The following is a 16,879-nucleotide window of genomic DNA, read 5'->3' as shown; positions in this document are numbered from 1 at the left end:
TGTTGTTCAAAGTTGATTTAAACCGCAGCAAATGCAAAGGCCCGTGCCTTGGGGCAGAAGAAATAATCAAATTTGCCACCTATAAATGTATTGTATGTACTTAACGCACACACGAAAAAGAAAGTTTCTCCTTTACTAGAAAAGAGGTTTTGGTACATCATGTAATTCTCACTTATTTGAAATGTAATTTGACACATAAATTGCTTTTCCTCACTTTTGATCGATTTTTAGAAACACCATGAAATGAACATTGTTTTTCCATTTATTTCTCTTATGTTGGGAATGTCCTTCCCCTAATCGAATGTGAGGAAATTCCTGGATTTACATTTCATGATTTGGTGACCCATTTAAAATAAGTAAACTTTGAATCAAGTTGAATGAAAGTTTAAACGCCACTGAGAAATACTCAGACTTTCTCTGAATAATTGGTGTGGATTCTTGTAAGAAAAAAAGCCTAAACACCTCTGAAATGTGTGTTCAATTTTTTTCTCACATTTTCCTCCAACCTTTCAAGAGACACGAATAAGTAATACCAAGGATATACATTTCTTCTCTTGAATGCTCTGATGTCTAAATTCTCCCTGTTTTATCTGCTTAGAATTGACATGGGGAAGACAAAAATATATTATTCTATTTAAAAAAAAAAAAAAAAAAAAAAAAGACAGCTCTTAGCACTAGAAAATCAACAATTGGCAGGTTCTTTCATTTGGTAATTAAACAAATATTTTTTGAGCACCTACTATCAGCCAGAAAGGCAGATAGGCACTTTTGTAAGCAAAATCACTCTGATCAGGTTCATGGATGTTACCAATGATTTTTATCTTGGCAAATCTAATGATCAGTTCCCCATTCTCAATTTACTCCTCCTCTCAGTGGATTTCACCCTCTTCCCTTTTTCAAATACTTTCTTCTCTAGGCATCCAAAACACCACTGTCTCCTGGTTTTCCTTTTATCTCCCTGGCCACACCTTTGTTGTATCATCTGCTGGCTCCCCTTTCTCCTGAGCTAACTGTCGGGCCTTTCTTCTTCTCCATCTGCATTCTCATCCTAAGTGATCTCTAGTCCTGTGGCTTACTACCATCTAGATGCTAATGAGTCCCAAATCTGTATCTCCAGTCCCCTCTTTAACTTGGCCTCTGAACTAGATCATATATCCAACTATCCATGTGATATCTCCACTTGGATAACCAATAGGCATCTCAAACAGTCCTACTGATTCCCCCTCAATGTCCCCACACTAAAGCTGTTCTTCTTCCAGTCTTTCCAATTTTTTTGCTTGACCAAAAATCTAAACATTAGATTGTGTTTGGCTGCATGTAACAGACTCAAACTTAACCAGAGAGCAGTTGTGTTTGTTTTTTTCACATAACGAGAGGACCAGAGGCAGGCAGACTAGGGCTGTGCAGTGGCTCCTCAATGATAACAATATCTTTTTCCCGCATTGTCCTCATGGTTGCAAGACGGCAGCCCTACCTCCAGCCTCACATCCACATTCTAATGGAAGGAAAAGGAAGGAGTTAACAAGGTAGAAGGCATAGAGCCTATGTGGAAAGAGCAAAATACCCCAGACGTTCCCAACCAACTTCTGCTTATTTCTCATTGTCCAGAACTGTGTTTCAAGCCCACCTCAGTTGCCAGAAGAGCTGGGAAATACAGCTTTTTGGCTGGGCACATGCACAAATCAGGGTTCTGACATATGGAAGATAGTAGAACGGATATCAGATAGACCATCACAACGACTGCCCTATCATCCTGGACTACTCTCTTTCTTACACTTCATTACCACTCCATCGGCAAGTCCCATCATTCCCACCTCCACAACACCTAACAAATGAAACACTTCTCTTCATCTTCATTGCTCAAATCCTGGCTTGAGACACCGTCAGCTCTCTCCCAGACCACAGCAATGGCCTCTTAACTTCACACAGTAGCTGGGGTAAGCATTTAAAAGTATAAATATGATCATGCCACTCCATTTCTTAAATTTTCCAAAAGATCTGCCACCGTTTGGGTTCCTTCTGAAGCAGACCCTGAGACAAGGATTTGCATGCAAGTCATTTATTTGAGAGATGCAGGACGCACAGGATGAGGGTTATATAGTGAGACAAGGAAGGGAAGGTAGCCCAGAAAAGGTGCTATATCAAGCCAGCATCTCCAGGGGCAACTGAAGCTTAACCCCAGGGGAAGCACTGGGAACTGATGTAAAACACTTGCCTCAGAATTACATGACCCAAGAGGCAAGGAAAAGTATTTGTACACCAGCCCCCAAGAGCGGCTGGCTCAGCTCGCTTGACTTGAGCACCTCGTCCTGAATCTATCCCTTTCTTGACTGAACTCACTCAAAAGCCAACACTTCTATTTATCAGCTTTTCTGCTTATAGTTTCTTCCATTAGAAGCCAAATCACTTAATTTCTTTAATATAATAGGATGAGAAGTTCAAAGTACAATTTAAGGAAAATGACTGTCTGTCTTAGACATTTGCTAAGTTCTAGTTTCATTTGAAAGTAGCTAAATTTTTGTGATGCTCTCTGACAATCAAAAACACATATAACATCTTTAATAAGAAATTTCAAGTAGGGCATATAAGATTTGGATTATTTATTTAAAGTCAGTATGTTAAGGTCTATATCATTTAATACTAGCATCATTACATGTATATTATATCTATAAACAACATTACTGTATAGATCTAGAGGATATAGATGAACAGTAAGTAAATAACTTTGGATCTATTTCTGCCTTTAGATTTGCTTACTACTTAACATCTCTTTCTTCTTCAATTGTTCTACAAAGTAATCATTACGAGCAACTGTCAGAGCTGCCACCATGATCACAAATTCATCAAAATCCACTTTGTTGTCCTTATTGGCATCCAAGTCCAGCACTATCTTATCAACCATCTGGGGGTCCTTTTGGAGCTAAAAGGAAAAGGAAAATGTCTAACTCCCAGGCTTTGAGGTTTATGGTGACCAGTGAAATTGCATCTTCCTTTTATTTATATTAAAGTTTTAATTTCCATTTTTAGTACCTAAGGACAATTTCCAAGAGGCTATTTGCAGGTAGGTTTGAACCAGGCACAGATTCTAAGTGAGTCTAGCCCTCTGCACCAGGGCCAAATAATTCTGGCTCAGACCTAAAGACCAAGAAAATCAAACAGCAGCTCATCAAAATGAGCGGCTAATGCTGAAAATGCATTTACTACACCTCACAGGTCAAGAGCCAAGACATGGGGTGGAGGGTTGGGGGGGGAGGGGACCTGGAAAGGAGGAAGTTTTGCTGCCAAAAAGGGATAGTGAGTAGCTCTACCATTTACCAACAATGGGACTTTGAGCAAATCACTGAACATTTTTTAATTCCCTTATATACAACATGAGGAGACTAATATCTCCCCACAAGTTTTAAAAGTACTTAGCACCAGGTTCCTATATTTAGCAAATAAAAATATAGGATGCCGAGTTAAATGTGAATTTCAGGTGAACAATGAATACTTTTTTAGTATATTGCGTGGGACATACAATATTTTATCGGGCAGCCTACCTGAGCACAACACCTGACACAAAAAAGAGGCAGCCAATAAAAGGCAGTTCTTTTATGAATGACTGCATTTTACAGTGGGCAGGAAAGCAAGGGCCCACAGAGGAGATCAGGGTACAGAAGGGGTGGGACTCTGAAGCATCCACCTTTCCTATGATTACTGGTTGGTGAGAAATGTTTCCAGAAATAGTTCATTTCCTCCAGGAATTCCCTACTGCCCTCTCATTAGCTGCCAACCATTAAATGATTGGAAACTTAAACTGAAACGATCAAAAGCAACTTGATTAAAAACAATGATAAATTTCACTTGAATAAATCAACGTGCCAAGTTTGACCGATGGAGCCTTTTATTCTCAATGTTATTATATAATACAGTAGCCAAAGGGCCTCTGGAAAAAAAAAGTTCCTGGGGACTCCTAAAATCACTAAATGGTATTGTGAAGCATTACTATGTTAATATACAGCATGGTGACTATAGTTAATAATACTGTATTGCATATTTGAAAGTTGCTGAGAGACTAGACCAGGGGTGTCCAAACTGCGACCCACGATCCATTTTTTATTGGCCCGCAGCAAATTCCAAAAATATATTTAGTTTACTTAAATAAACCAGGTGAGGCAATACATACTTCACCTCGAGTGAGTGGCGTGGCTGTTTGTGTATTTTACCGCATATGGCCCTTGGTGAAAAACGTTGAAAAAAGTTTGGACACCCCTGGACTACATCTTAAAAGTCCTCATTACAAGGAAAAACTTTTGTACCTATGTATGGTGACAGATGGTAACTAGACTTTTTGTGGTCATCATTTCACAATATATACAAATATTGAATCATTATGCTGTATACCTGAAACTAATATAATGCTATATGTCAATTATACTTCAATTAAATAAAGTTCTGGCAAAAAAAATTACCATTTGCTCTATCAATGTAATACAAATAAAACAAAAATTTTTTGGATTACAAAACAAAGTTCCTTAAAAAAGAAAGAATTACTATGTTACAAAATTTTTACTTTAAGTTCTTCCCATGAAGGGTGGGGAGAAAAGAGTGTTGAAATAACAATCACTATAGTCTCTATACAGTGTTTGGACAGAATATCATCATGCAAGAGTAGAACCTTGTGTTCAAGTCAATCCGAGGACACTCCATAAACAGCAGAGTGAAGTGTTTTCCTCAGAGGAGGCCCCAAACACTCCACCATAAGGTTTCATGTGTAGATTTCTGGGACTCCTGGCTATTCTGAGATGTGGATCTGTTTGCTCCCCTCCTGGTCATTGGCCTGACACACCCCTTCAGTCAATCTCAATCAGCTTGTGCTTGGCTGACAAAGCTCTCTAAGTATTTGTCATTCACTAGAAAATTGTTACCACAGCATAAAGTACCCAGGTTTCATTTGTGGTCCATTCAACAATATTAATTTACAGACAACTGGACAAAGCTCCAGGGACAACTAGTGTAACTAGCTACAACTATAGTTATAGTTACTAGCTACATAACTTCGATCAGCTAGCTATCCCTTTGATTGCTGCACCAGGATGTTGAAGAATTGATGGGAGCCTCAAATATAATTTCCAACACTTAGAAACCCTAACCACAGGCAACATGACAAAGGGCACATGTGGACGTACACAGAACACAAAAGTCTCTCGTGTTTGCTTCCCCTGTATTTTGAATCTCAAAATAAATTATACTTTGTCTGTGGCAGAATCATAGGAGACTATGTACACAGAGGCTGTCCCTGGATGTGTACCTCATCCAACCGTGACTGAATAGGGCAGAAAATCTAGGACTCACCAAGAGGAAGTCCGTGAGCTCTCGCTGCAGGAGCATCTTCAAGTCCCCTTTGCTGAGCTTGAATCTGTCCCCTTCCTTGCAAGAGTACTGGTGGAAGATTCTAAGCCTGGTGTCCAAGGCCATCTCTAGCTGGGTGGGCATGTTGGCAGCAGAACTGACCACTCCAGTAACAGGCCACCAAACTCAGGGACTTATTCAAAAAAAGCAGGTGGGGAAACACCAACAGTTTTATTAAAACAGAATAGTATTACAAATATTACGTGTTCATAAGTTAGCAATCAGAAAACAAATATAGAGTCATATTAAAACACAGGTTAAAGATTAGCAAAAAGAGAAGAAGATACCTAACTTCATACCTGTTCAGCCAATACGCGGCTCCATCAACAGGTGTTTACAACTAAATTATATGCATTTATACTCGGGGTTCCACCTTGGCACATCCGTTCCCAAGATGAAAATTACCTGTGACAAGAGATTCAGGTGGAAGTGCCTCTGTGCCTGTTTTTAATCATCAGAAGGAACAGATGTGAGCTGCTGCCCCAAGGGCCATTGAGGAGGATTGGTGCCCATTGTGGGTATTAGATGAGAAGGCAAAGAGAAGGAAAAAGGAAGCCTTCAGCGCTCTCTCATCATGGGGAGTAGAAATGTGTCAGTTGCTAGGAAGTTGATGGGGCGGGGGGCCTCTAACAATAGAGGAACAAAGAAAAAACTCTGGCTCAAACTTGGAGACTGCTCAGCAAAGCCAATAGGAAGCTCAAGGGGAAAAACTCAGAGCAGACTAGTTAAACTAACCCAATGGACACTTGTGCAGCTATAAAAAAACAATGAGGAAGCTCCCTGTGTGGCAATTTAGAAAGGTTCAAAGCAGGATCCTGGATGTGTAAGAAAGAAATAAAAATAAGAATATATATGCGTATATACTTGGCATTTGAGTAAAGAGTTATTGACAGGATACATATGACAGTAATAAAAGTGGTAGCTATAAGAGGCAAGGGGGAAAGAGGGTGGAACAGCGTGGTTGGGAGGAAGATTTCTCATTTACACACTTTCAACTTATTTTAACTTTTTCAGCTACAGGAATATACTTGCCTAGTCAAAAGAACTGAAATAGAATAAAGCCCAGAGTAGGTGTGTATGCAGGAATCCAAGGAGGGGAGAGGGGATTTCGAAGTGAGAGACACTTAACAAAGAGTCACTGGAAAAAACAAACCCAGGAATTGGCCATCGTGCCTGTCCTCTCAGAACTGAAATTTAACTGTATGAAAAGCAAACCGGTATCTCCTTTTTATTGCCTTTCAACAAGCATGTTGGGATAGATCTTCAACCAGCCCATCCCCCTCTCTCTTACCACCTGGACACCATCAAAACCTCCCTTCAAGGACCTTGGGGACATTCTCACTGTTTACCTAAAGCCCAATTCTCAAAAATATTTTTGTTAGTTTTTTTTGTATTAAAGTAATAACGCATATGGTAAAACAATAATATTTTGAATGCTCAAGAGTATGAAATAAAATTCTCTCTGCACCATTCCCCACCCTAGTCCCCCCCCCCCCGTTAACCCTTTCCTGCATGAGAGGCAGTATTATGGTGTGAAAAGCACAGACTGCCTGGCTTCAACTCTCACCTCTGCTACTAACTAGTTGTGTGATTTGGGGCTAGTCATTTACCACTCTGTGGCTCAATTTCTCAATCTGTATAAATGGGATAACAGTAGGACCTCCCCAACAGAAAGGATTAAACGAGTTAAAATATGCACCTGGAACATAGTAAGTGCTACAAATATGTCAACTATTACTGTCCTTACAAAAAAATATATGTACATAATTTATATAATTATATATAATATTTCATATGTATCCCTAAACATACATATACATAAACACCATCAATATGTATACACCTTGTTTTCTTTTTACTTAATATATACCTTAGAAATCTTGCTATATCAACACATATAGATCTACCCCATTCTTCATTAAAGTTGCAGATCATTCCACTGGATGAATGTACCCACATAGAGTCAAGAAATATGTATCAGGCACTTATGTTCTGCCAGGCCCTATGTAAACATGACAGAAAAACATGCCCTGGGAGCAAATCTTGTTGCCACTTTTATTGGGGTTGTGTGAAATATATAGAATGCAGGGAACATCAACATCTTTTTTTGTTGCATCTTCCTGTCCAAGAACATCCCTACTGTTATGTGACCGAAGTTTTCTGGGTCTCCTCAATTCTGAATGCATTTTCCCCTCTCCAACTCTTAAACATTGTTCCCCTCAGGTGAAATCCCAGCTACTCCTATAATTTCAATCACTCCCCAAATCATATATTTTGGCTCAGGTCTTTTTGCTAGGCTCCAAAACCACCTAACTGTCTGCTGGACCCCCATCCCTACAGGAGTGTCCCACAAGCTTCTCAAACTCAATTAGGACCAAAGCAAAACCTATCCCACCCAAACCTGTGCCTCCTGCTGTACTGACGAACTCAGTCATCCAATTCCACCCATCACCCGGCTTCTGGCACTAATTTTAAATATTAGTTGAACTCATCCATTTCTCTCCATTCTTTACCACCTACAGAACTTCATCATTTTTGGTCTCTATGACTGTAATAGCTTCCTTACTGCTCTCTACTTGCTATCTACTCCCTTCACTCTGATCTGCGTTCCACTGTCAGAGTAGTTTATATAAAACAAAAATAAACACCCACACTCCTAGGCATTCAAAGGTCTGACCCTGCCTACAAACTGATCAAAATATTGTATTCTCTCATTCTTCCTTGCCTTGGCACGTTGTGGGCCCACTACCTGAAATGCTAATTCTGTCTACTCCTTGAGGCTCAGTTCAAATATCTCCTCTTGGAAGTTTTCCTACACTCTTTCCAACTCCCCAACCTCCACCTCAGTCCTTTCTTATCTCCTGGAGCATCGTCTTATCTTTTTATCATTGCATTTATCATACATTCCTGTAATCACTATTTTTTTCTGCCCATACATTCTTCACTCTCCAGACTTAGAATGAGTTCCGTGATGACAGAATTGATGCCTGGTTCATCTTTGCATTCCACAGCATTAGCAGAGGATCAAGCATATAGTGGAAATGCTCAGAAATCTTTGCTGATAGATGGATTAATGAGTAAATGACTCAGAGAGGGAAATTGTAAGATCTCCAAAGAATTAAAGTTAGCCTAGTTTAACTGTCTAAGGAATTGTTTGATTGCCTTTACTCCACACAAAAAAATTTGCTTCAAGGGAAGACAGAGAGAGAGAGGGAATAATCATTTAAAAGAATATAAAGAGGGCAGGCCCGGTGGCTCAGGCGGTTGGGGCTCCATGCTCCTGGCTCTGAAGGCTGCCAGTCTGAAGGCTGCCGGTTCAAAGGCAGCCAGTGGGCTCTCAACCACAAGGTTGCCAGTTCGATTCCTTGACTCCCACAAGGGATGGTGGGCTGCGCCCCCTGCAACTAGCAATGGCAACTGGACCTGGAGCTGAGCTGCGCCCTCCACAACTAAGACTGAAAGCACAACAACTTGACTTGGAAAAAAGTCCTGGAAGTACACATTGTTTCCCAATAAAGTCCTGTTCCCCTTCCCCAATAAAATCTTTTAAAAAAGAAAAAGAATATAGTTTGTATTTGGAACTAAGTATTATCAGGGTAAGCTGCTGATGTTATAAATATACTGAAATGGTTGAGTCTTACAGAATGGATGGGTCTCAGCAATATTGTATTTAAGTCATATTCAACCACAAATTAATTTAATTGGAGAATTCTATTGGCAGGCAAAACTCTTAATAGATATTTAAAATTGTAATGCTGTAGACATATGCATCCCTATGTTCATTACAACATTATTTGCAATAGCCAAGATATGGAAGCAACCTAAGTGTCCATTGAATGATGAATGAATAAAGAAGATGTGATATTTATATATTTTTAAATGGACTACTCAGCTATAAAAAAGAATTAAATCTTCTCGTTTGTGACAACATGGATGGACAGGGAGGGTATTACGGTAAGTGAAATAAGTCAGGCAGAGAAAGACAAGTACAATATGATTTCACTTATATGTGGAATCTAAAAAACAAAACAGGCAAACAAACAAAACAGAAACAGATTCATAGATACAAAGAACTTGGTGGTTGCCAGAGGGATGGGTGAAATAAGTGAAGGGGATTAAGAGATACAAACTTCCGGTTATAAAATAAATAAGTCACAGGGAATATCAGTTGAAGTATAGAGAATATAGTCTCTATATTAATATCAGTGTAGAGAATATAGTCAATAATACTGTAATAACTTTGTGTGGTGACACAAGGTAAGAAGGTGGTGATCACTTCATAATATATATATAAATATTAAATCGCCATGATGTACACCTGAAACTAATATAAGTGAGTTATACTTAAATAAAAAAATTGTAATGTGGTAATCTGATCGAGAGATGAGAATGTGGCTTTGTTCTTGGGGTTTAAAAGCAAGGTAGGGGTTCCGCTTGGTTTCTGCTTGGCTTTAAAAGCAGAGCTAGATGTTTCCTTTGGTACATGCTGCCCCTTAGTGTCAGGCTGTGGGACTGCATCTGAAAGCCCTCTAATCCCCAGAACACATTTGAAATTGTTTGACTGACTCTTCTTCAGGGGCCTATCTATGATGCAAGCCAGCTCCAGACTCTGTCCTCCACAAGCATTTCAAACACAAAGATAATGTCAAAAGGCTAACTAGGACCCTGTCAGGCTACGGACGCAAATTTACAGGTGACGAAATCCCAGGGCTTGTGGGGAGATACGACTGTTTATACAACAGGAGGGTCCTCCAGGAGCGGATTATTTGCTCTATTAATTATTACAGTTGTACTTTTCCCTTTCTGGCAAGAGTCATAACCCTTAAGGCTAACTGGTACAACTTCGCACCCAAGATAGTGTGCAAAGAATCAGACAAGTAGAAATACCAGATTGGGAGAGTTTAAAAGTAATGGCTATTTTAGAGGATAAAAAGCTAGTACAAATCCACAGGTGGGAGCTAAGAGTATATCTGTTTCAAAGTGGCTTTGACTACGGAGCCTGAAAGAAAGAACATATGCAAAAAATAAGTCATCATATCAGTGGGACATGACTGATACCCTCTTAGGCTGAGGACAGCCCAGGGTCCTTGAGCCTGCCATGAATTCCCAGAAGGGTCTGCCTCTGGGGCTAAGGCCGGAGTCATAGGAGAGGCCAAATGGCCTCATTCAAAAGTTTCCAGTTTTTGTCTTTTTATGTAACCTGATTCAAATGTTCCATCATTTTCATAGCAATGACATGGATGAATCTAAAATAATTATGTGGGGTGAGAGGGAAGGAGGGCAAAAGGGCAGGAGGAAACTTTTGGGAGTGCTGGAGATTTTCATTATCCTAATTGTGGTGATGGCCCCACAAGTGTCCACGTATGTCAGAACTTATCGAAGTGTGTCTTTTAAATATGTACAGTTTATTGTATGTCAATTATAACTCAATAAAGCTATTCGAAGAAAGAAACTTTCCCAGAATTACATGACTAGATGATAGCAAGCTGACATTCAAACCCATGTTTGTCTGACAAAAAAATAAAATCACGCAGCCATTTAAAAGTGGAATTATCAAGGGAAGTAAAAGCTAAAATACATGAATTGGACTATATCAAACTTAAAAGCTTCTGTGCAGCAAACGAAATGATCGACAAAATAAAGAGGCAACTAACTAAATGGGAGAAGTTTTTTGCAAACAGTGCCTCCGATAAGGGGCTAATATCCAAATATACAAGGAACTCATACAACTCAACAAAAAAACAAACAACCCAATTGAAAAGTGGGCAGAGGGCCTGAAGAGACATTTCTCTAAAGAGGACTATAAATGGCAAATAGACATATGAAAAAATGCTCAACATCACTAATCATCAGAGAAATGCAAATAAAAACCACAATGAGACATCACCTCACCCCAGTCAGAATGGCTATCATCAACAAGACAAATAGTAACAAGTGTTGGAGAAGCTGTGGAGAAAAAGGAACCCTCATACACTGTCGGTGGGAACGCAGACTGGTGCAGCCGCTATGGAAGGCAGTGTGGAGGTTCCTCAAAAAATTACAAATAGAATTACCATATGATCCAGCAATCCCTCTCCTGGGTATCTACCAAAAAAATCTGAAAACATTTATCCATATAGACAAGTGTGCTCCTATATTCATTGCAGCTTTATTTACGGTGGCCAAGACATGGAAACAACCAAAATGTCCTTCGATAGATGAATGGATAAAGAAGTTGTGATATATATATATACACACAATGGAATACTATTCGGCGGTAAGAAAAGATGAAATAGGACCATTTGTGACAACATGAATGGATCCTGAGATTATAATGCTAAGCGAAATAAGTCAGACAGAAAAAGTCAAGAACCATATGATTTCACTGATATGTGGTATACAAACCGAAAACAACAAAAGAACAAGACAAACAACTGAAAGAACAAAAACTCATAGACATAAATAATAGTTTAGGGATTACCAGAGGGTAAGGGGGTGGGGGGCTCTAGAAGAGGGTAAATGGGGTCTAATATATGGTGATGGAAAGAGAACTGACTCTGGGTGGTGAAAACACAATGTGAGATATAGATAATGTATTACAGAATTGTACTCCTGAAATCTATGTAACTTTACTAACAATTATTGCACCAATAAACTTTAAAGAAATAAAATAAAATAAAAAGTAGAATTATAAAGACTATAGACATGCAAAATTTTTTTTCAGCAAAATAAGTGAAAACAACAAAATTAAAATCATATGTATACTGTAATGGAAAAAAATTGCATACATATAAAAAAGAAAAGTACAAAAAGTTTTAATATTTATTTAATAAAAACATGGATTATTTAAAATTAATGCTGCTATTAAATTGCATTTTCAATTAAAACCAATTATAATTGTACAGCATTTAAAATTGTAATCTATTGCTATATTAGGCAATGTCTTTTAAGGTATAAAGTTTAATTCTAAAACATCGCATATAAAATTCTAGATTCAAAATGACCATGTTATACACGTAAGAAAAGATAGTCAATAGGCAAAAATGTTAGTAGGTGTCTTTTTAAGGGTGATTTTTTTTGCCTTCTTTTTGTGTTGTTCTTTGTTTTGGGTAATTTTAAATCTTCAGCGATGGCTATATTTCACTTTTATAACAAAAAATTGAAGTATTTTAAGAATTATAGAATTGACCAAAAGCATTTGAACCACCTGTGTTGATTTGGCTATAATACTCACTGACTTTCCTAAGGCACTTTCCAGTTTATAAAGCCCTTTTCACACATATTATTAAGTAGCAAGTATTTGCCCAGTGCTGGATATAGCATGTAAGAAATTATCAAGACAAATGCTCAAAATGTTACTGAAAAATACATTACAGAGTATTATTAAATACTAAGTCAACCATAAGGCATATGACATAACTGGGGCTCCTTTTTCACAAAAGGAAAATGACAACCTTTCACAAAAGGAAGTTCCTTCCTTTAAAAATTTTTTTTTATTCCAAAATTAGTTTAAAGATCAGTATGTATGTTTGTGTGTGGGAGCGGGCTGGTGTGTGGGTTTTTCATCCTTCGGAAAACAACTCGGATAGTGAAGGGCAGAGGTCCCTCAAGGAACTTAAAGAAGAGCTGTAACTACACACTTTTCTCCTTTCCCTTGTGGTCCAGAAAAACAGGTGTAGAGAATTTGCCACACATCTCTGCCAGGAAAGCCAGATGCCTATACTCCAGGAACTACAGAAAGGAGATTTCCCTTCTCGCTGCCTTCAATGACGTCTCCTATACTAACTTAAGGGCATTTTATCTTGCCCTTTACCAGCAGACTGAGAATTAGAAAGAAGCGGAATTATAAAAGCAAGAGTTTTAATATTAATTTTCCTTTCACAAGTCAAACATTGGTTTTCCTGGATGAAGTGAGACAATTTCTACAATTTGCTTCCAAATAATCCAGTGGGTGGGACGTAAGTGGTAGGATGAGAAGTGGGCAGAGACGAGATTATGCCAGATTGGCCATGAATCGTTTAACTGTGGAAGCTGGGTGCTGGGTCCATGCGAGTTCGTTAGACTATTCTACTTTTCTGTTTTCTGTAAGTGTAAATTTTTCCTCACTAAAAAGTGTTTACATACATACACACAATTCCCATCCCTGTCGGCATGAGAGAAAAGTTAAGCAAACTGGAATTATTTCACTCGAGGAGGAGAAGTTAGCCACTTAATGGCACTGAGTGTATGGAGGATTACAGAGAGAGAAGCTGCTACTTTCTTTTTGTCACCGCTACAACCACATGAAGAGTAACTGCAACAATAATAACGGAACAAAATATTCCCTAATCATGAAGGCTGTTAAACTCTGAAATCAATTACTAGCAAAGGATAGCCAAGCAAATTCTTTCACCGAAAACAGAGTGAAACTGAGTTATTTATACTGATGGCTAACCATTACGGCTTCTTAGTTAACCAAATAATTACTTGGGCCAAAGGAGGTAGGGGAATCTTGATCTGAACCTTAGCCAGTCACATTGACTAGGCTGAAAACAAGCAGGTAGAATGTGTTAGGGCAAGTGGCATGCATCTGGGCCACAGGTCTGAACCATAGCTCACGTTTATGGTCAGGACCAGCTGTTAGCAAGTCTAGCAATCATACTTCCATTGTCAGCTAAAGCCACATCCATCCTGTGCAATGATGCAGAAACAAGGTTCCAGTGGTAGCCAGCCTTCAAATGGCCCCTAAGAATCCTTGTCTCCCAGTACTCACACCTTCATGTGGTCTCCTCCTACCCTGAACAGAGCTGACCTGTGTTACCAATAGTGTGTGACTTGCAAGACTAGGCCACAAAAGACATCATGGCTTCGCTTTGCATCCTCTTGGACCACACTCTCTGGGGGAAGTCAGCTGCCATGTTGTGAGGACACCAACAAGCCCTGCAGAGAGATCCATGTGGCAAAGAACATAGGCCTCTGGCCAACAGTTAGCACCAACCTGCCAGACATGTGATGAACCCCCTTAGAAGCGATCCTCCAGCCATAGTTAAGCCTTCGGATGACTACAGCCTGACTTTTGGGAAACTCCAAGCCTCAACCACAGCTACTCAGCTCCCAAAGTCCTACAGAAACTGAGATAACAAATGTTTTAAGCTAAATTAGGGGTTAATTGTTATGCAACAATAGATAACTAATACAGTTTTAGTTGAAAGTTTAGATTCTCTTTTACATGACTAGAAAAATAGTTCAATGTAAATAAATGTTCCTTTTATCAGAATTTCTCAGAAAAAAAATGTGAGAGATGAAATCTCATCTGTGGTCTCAGGATACATGTGCCAAGCTCTTACAGGAGAGGGCACTGTTTCCTACTTTCTACAGCACCTTTCCCACAAAGCAGGAATGAAAATTTAGGGGAAGTAACAATGGGTTCTCTCCAAGTGACCTCCTTGAATATCTTAATAGAATTGATATAGGGCTTTTTCAAATCACAGTTTAATCAAAAATCACCTTTTCTGATTCTGAAAGCATCACCTTGGATCACAAAGTAGCATTGCTTTGTCACTTCTTAGTGCCACCTGAGCAGTATCTGTTTTATTAGAACTTCTGTGACTATTTCCAGAATTCATTGAAAAGCATTAGTACTTATTTGTTATGAGTCTGTTTTCATGATATGCAACCTAGAATTCTAAAAGTCTTCCACCAGCCCCTTCCCAGCTTCCCATGGTAAGCAGCTGAGGCCGGATCTCAGAGTATCCAGGGAGAAAGGTTTTTCTAGCCTACTTCAGTAAACAGCAACTCTAAAAGGTTTCTGTCTCTAAAATTTGATATGTAGTGTAGACGATTTTCCCTCTATTTCTGCCACAAATGAGGTTAGAGTTTTTGGTATAGACACAGCACCTATGCTGGCTGTAGTAGCAATGGCTGCAAAGTGAAGAAGTTCCAACTATGATCTCCTGGGCTTGGTGGCCACAGAGTGACCCGTTTTCTCATCTAGCCAATTCTATAGTGTGGTTTTGGACATGTTTTCTGAAGAGTCTCCTCGAGCACTGTTTCTTCACGGCTCTCACAAGAGTTTTGTGAGCCAATCACATTGATTTCAAGGAATTCCCTTTCTTCAAGTCAGCTTCCACTACTTGCAGTTAAGAACCCTGACTAATTCACCCCATTCAAGACAGACTCTGCTAAGCTGGTCAGATCTCCAGGGAGCCCTGCCTTCGGCCCAGAAATCAGCAGACTATCTCCACAAAGAATTGGTCTTGATAGACTGGATTTGCCAGTTTGGGGTTAAATTACACACTTACCCAAAGTCACAAAGGCTAACAGTGATTGCATCTTTCTAGACCACTAGACTCCCTACAGCTGGAGGGTCCTGGGTGTGAAAATCCTGCATTACTTGCCTTTTTTGGGGGGTGGGAGGGAAGGAGGGGGGCTTTAATAATATATGCCTCCAAAAGACCCAAATTCCAGAAAAGATATTTGCTCATTTTCAGCTTGCTAACTCCTTCTGGTCCCAGCAGTTCAGAAATAGATTGGTGGAGGTAAAAGTGGTTCAAATATTCTAATCTTAGTTAACTCTGAGTTCCAAAGTTCATATAATAATGATATATTCTTCCTGTTGGTTTTGCTCCTAATTACATGAATATCACATCCGTTAGTGTTTACCTTTCTCCAGCCAAAACAAACTATTTGATTACAATTGAATAATCTTTTAGATTTTTTATAGTCCACCAAGTTGAGATGTTTCTTTCAAGTTTACAATCTTACCAGGATTGTTTCTTACGTATCATCCCTCTAAAAAACTCCCATCCTTAACTCATTTATAACAACTTATAATTGTGTTCAGAGGCTACTTCTGAAGAATTTGTGTTTTAGACTTTGTAACAATTAGCCCCCACTCTTCTTACCACTGTCCTTGGATGATGGACACATTGGATCTCAGTTGGATCAGCTATTTGCTCTCACCTTACTCTTGGCATGATGCTCCCTGAACCAGCCTATGCCATGAGTGGGCTGGCAAGAGCAATGGGAGAAGACTGAGAAGGAATGAAGGCCTCTAAGTGTGTCAGGTATCCCTTGGGTTACACATACTTCTGCAACTCCATATTGATTGCCTCAAGAAAGGCTCCACCCCCTGTACCTATTAAAAGATAATTGACAAATTGATATTTGTTCTGACAGTTCCATCTTTTAGCAAAGGCTTCAAATTCTGGTTAGACAAGAACCTCCAGGAAGCCATTTTAAAAACTGGCTGAGAAAATAGCAGTCAAAAACTAAATAAGAAGTTCCTAGGAGCTCAAAGAGTTAAATTTTATTATAAACTGTTGTTTATTGTTTCTAAAAATCTTACGTAAGAAAGTTCCTGTGGACAACACCAGGTTTGGTTTTTAAAAACAAGAATGGGATGGGTCAGGGAAATGTTTTGCTACAGAATGACATCTCTGAGGGAGTATGTGTGGAAGCCCAGATTTCATTTGATATATGCAAGTCTTTATATTAGTGGGTTGTATTTGACCTTGCTTCTAATTTCTGT

General features: G+C 39.1%; 1 protein-coding gene across 1 annotated transcript; it reads right to left on the bottom strand.

Annotated features, from left to right (window-relative positions):
• Positions 1 to 1,748: 1,748 nt before the first annotated feature.
• Positions 1,749 to 6,870, bottom strand: S100Z (S100 calcium binding protein Z). The gene is made up of 2 exons (XM_019728226.3): positions 5,335 to 6,870; positions 1,749 to 2,920 (listed from the first exon to the last, which is right to left on the bottom strand). The coding sequence occupies exons 1-2, from the start codon at positions 5,473 to 5,475 to the stop codon at positions 2,744 to 2,746; spliced, it is 318 nt and encodes a 105-aa protein (XP_019583785.3). The 5' UTR covers positions 5,476 to 6,870; the 3' UTR covers positions 1,749 to 2,743.
• Between the last annotated feature and the right edge of the window lie 10,009 nt (positions 6,871 to 16,879).

The sequence above is a fragment of the Rhinolophus sinicus genome, chromosome 3 (genome assembly GCF_057876585.1).
Source record: "Rhinolophus sinicus isolate RSI-liver-muscle chromosome 3, RSI-T2T, whole genome shotgun sequence".
Taxonomy (NCBI): Eukaryota; Metazoa; Chordata; class Mammalia; order Chiroptera; family Rhinolophidae; genus Rhinolophus; species Rhinolophus sinicus.
The sequence above is the reverse complement of the archived record's forward strand: the minus strand, read 5'-3'. Positions and strand labels throughout refer to the sequence as shown.

Excerpts from the sequence above, each read along its gene's own strand:
- S100Z (XM_019728226.3), bottom strand. The coding sequence starts at position 5,475 with ATGCCCACCCAGCTAGAGATGGCCTTGGACACCAGGCTTAGAATCTTC. Across the intron at positions 2,921-5,334 it reads AGCTCACGGACTTCCTCTTG|CTCCAAAAGGACCCCCAGAT; the intron begins GTGAGTCCTAGA and ends TTTTCCTTTTAG.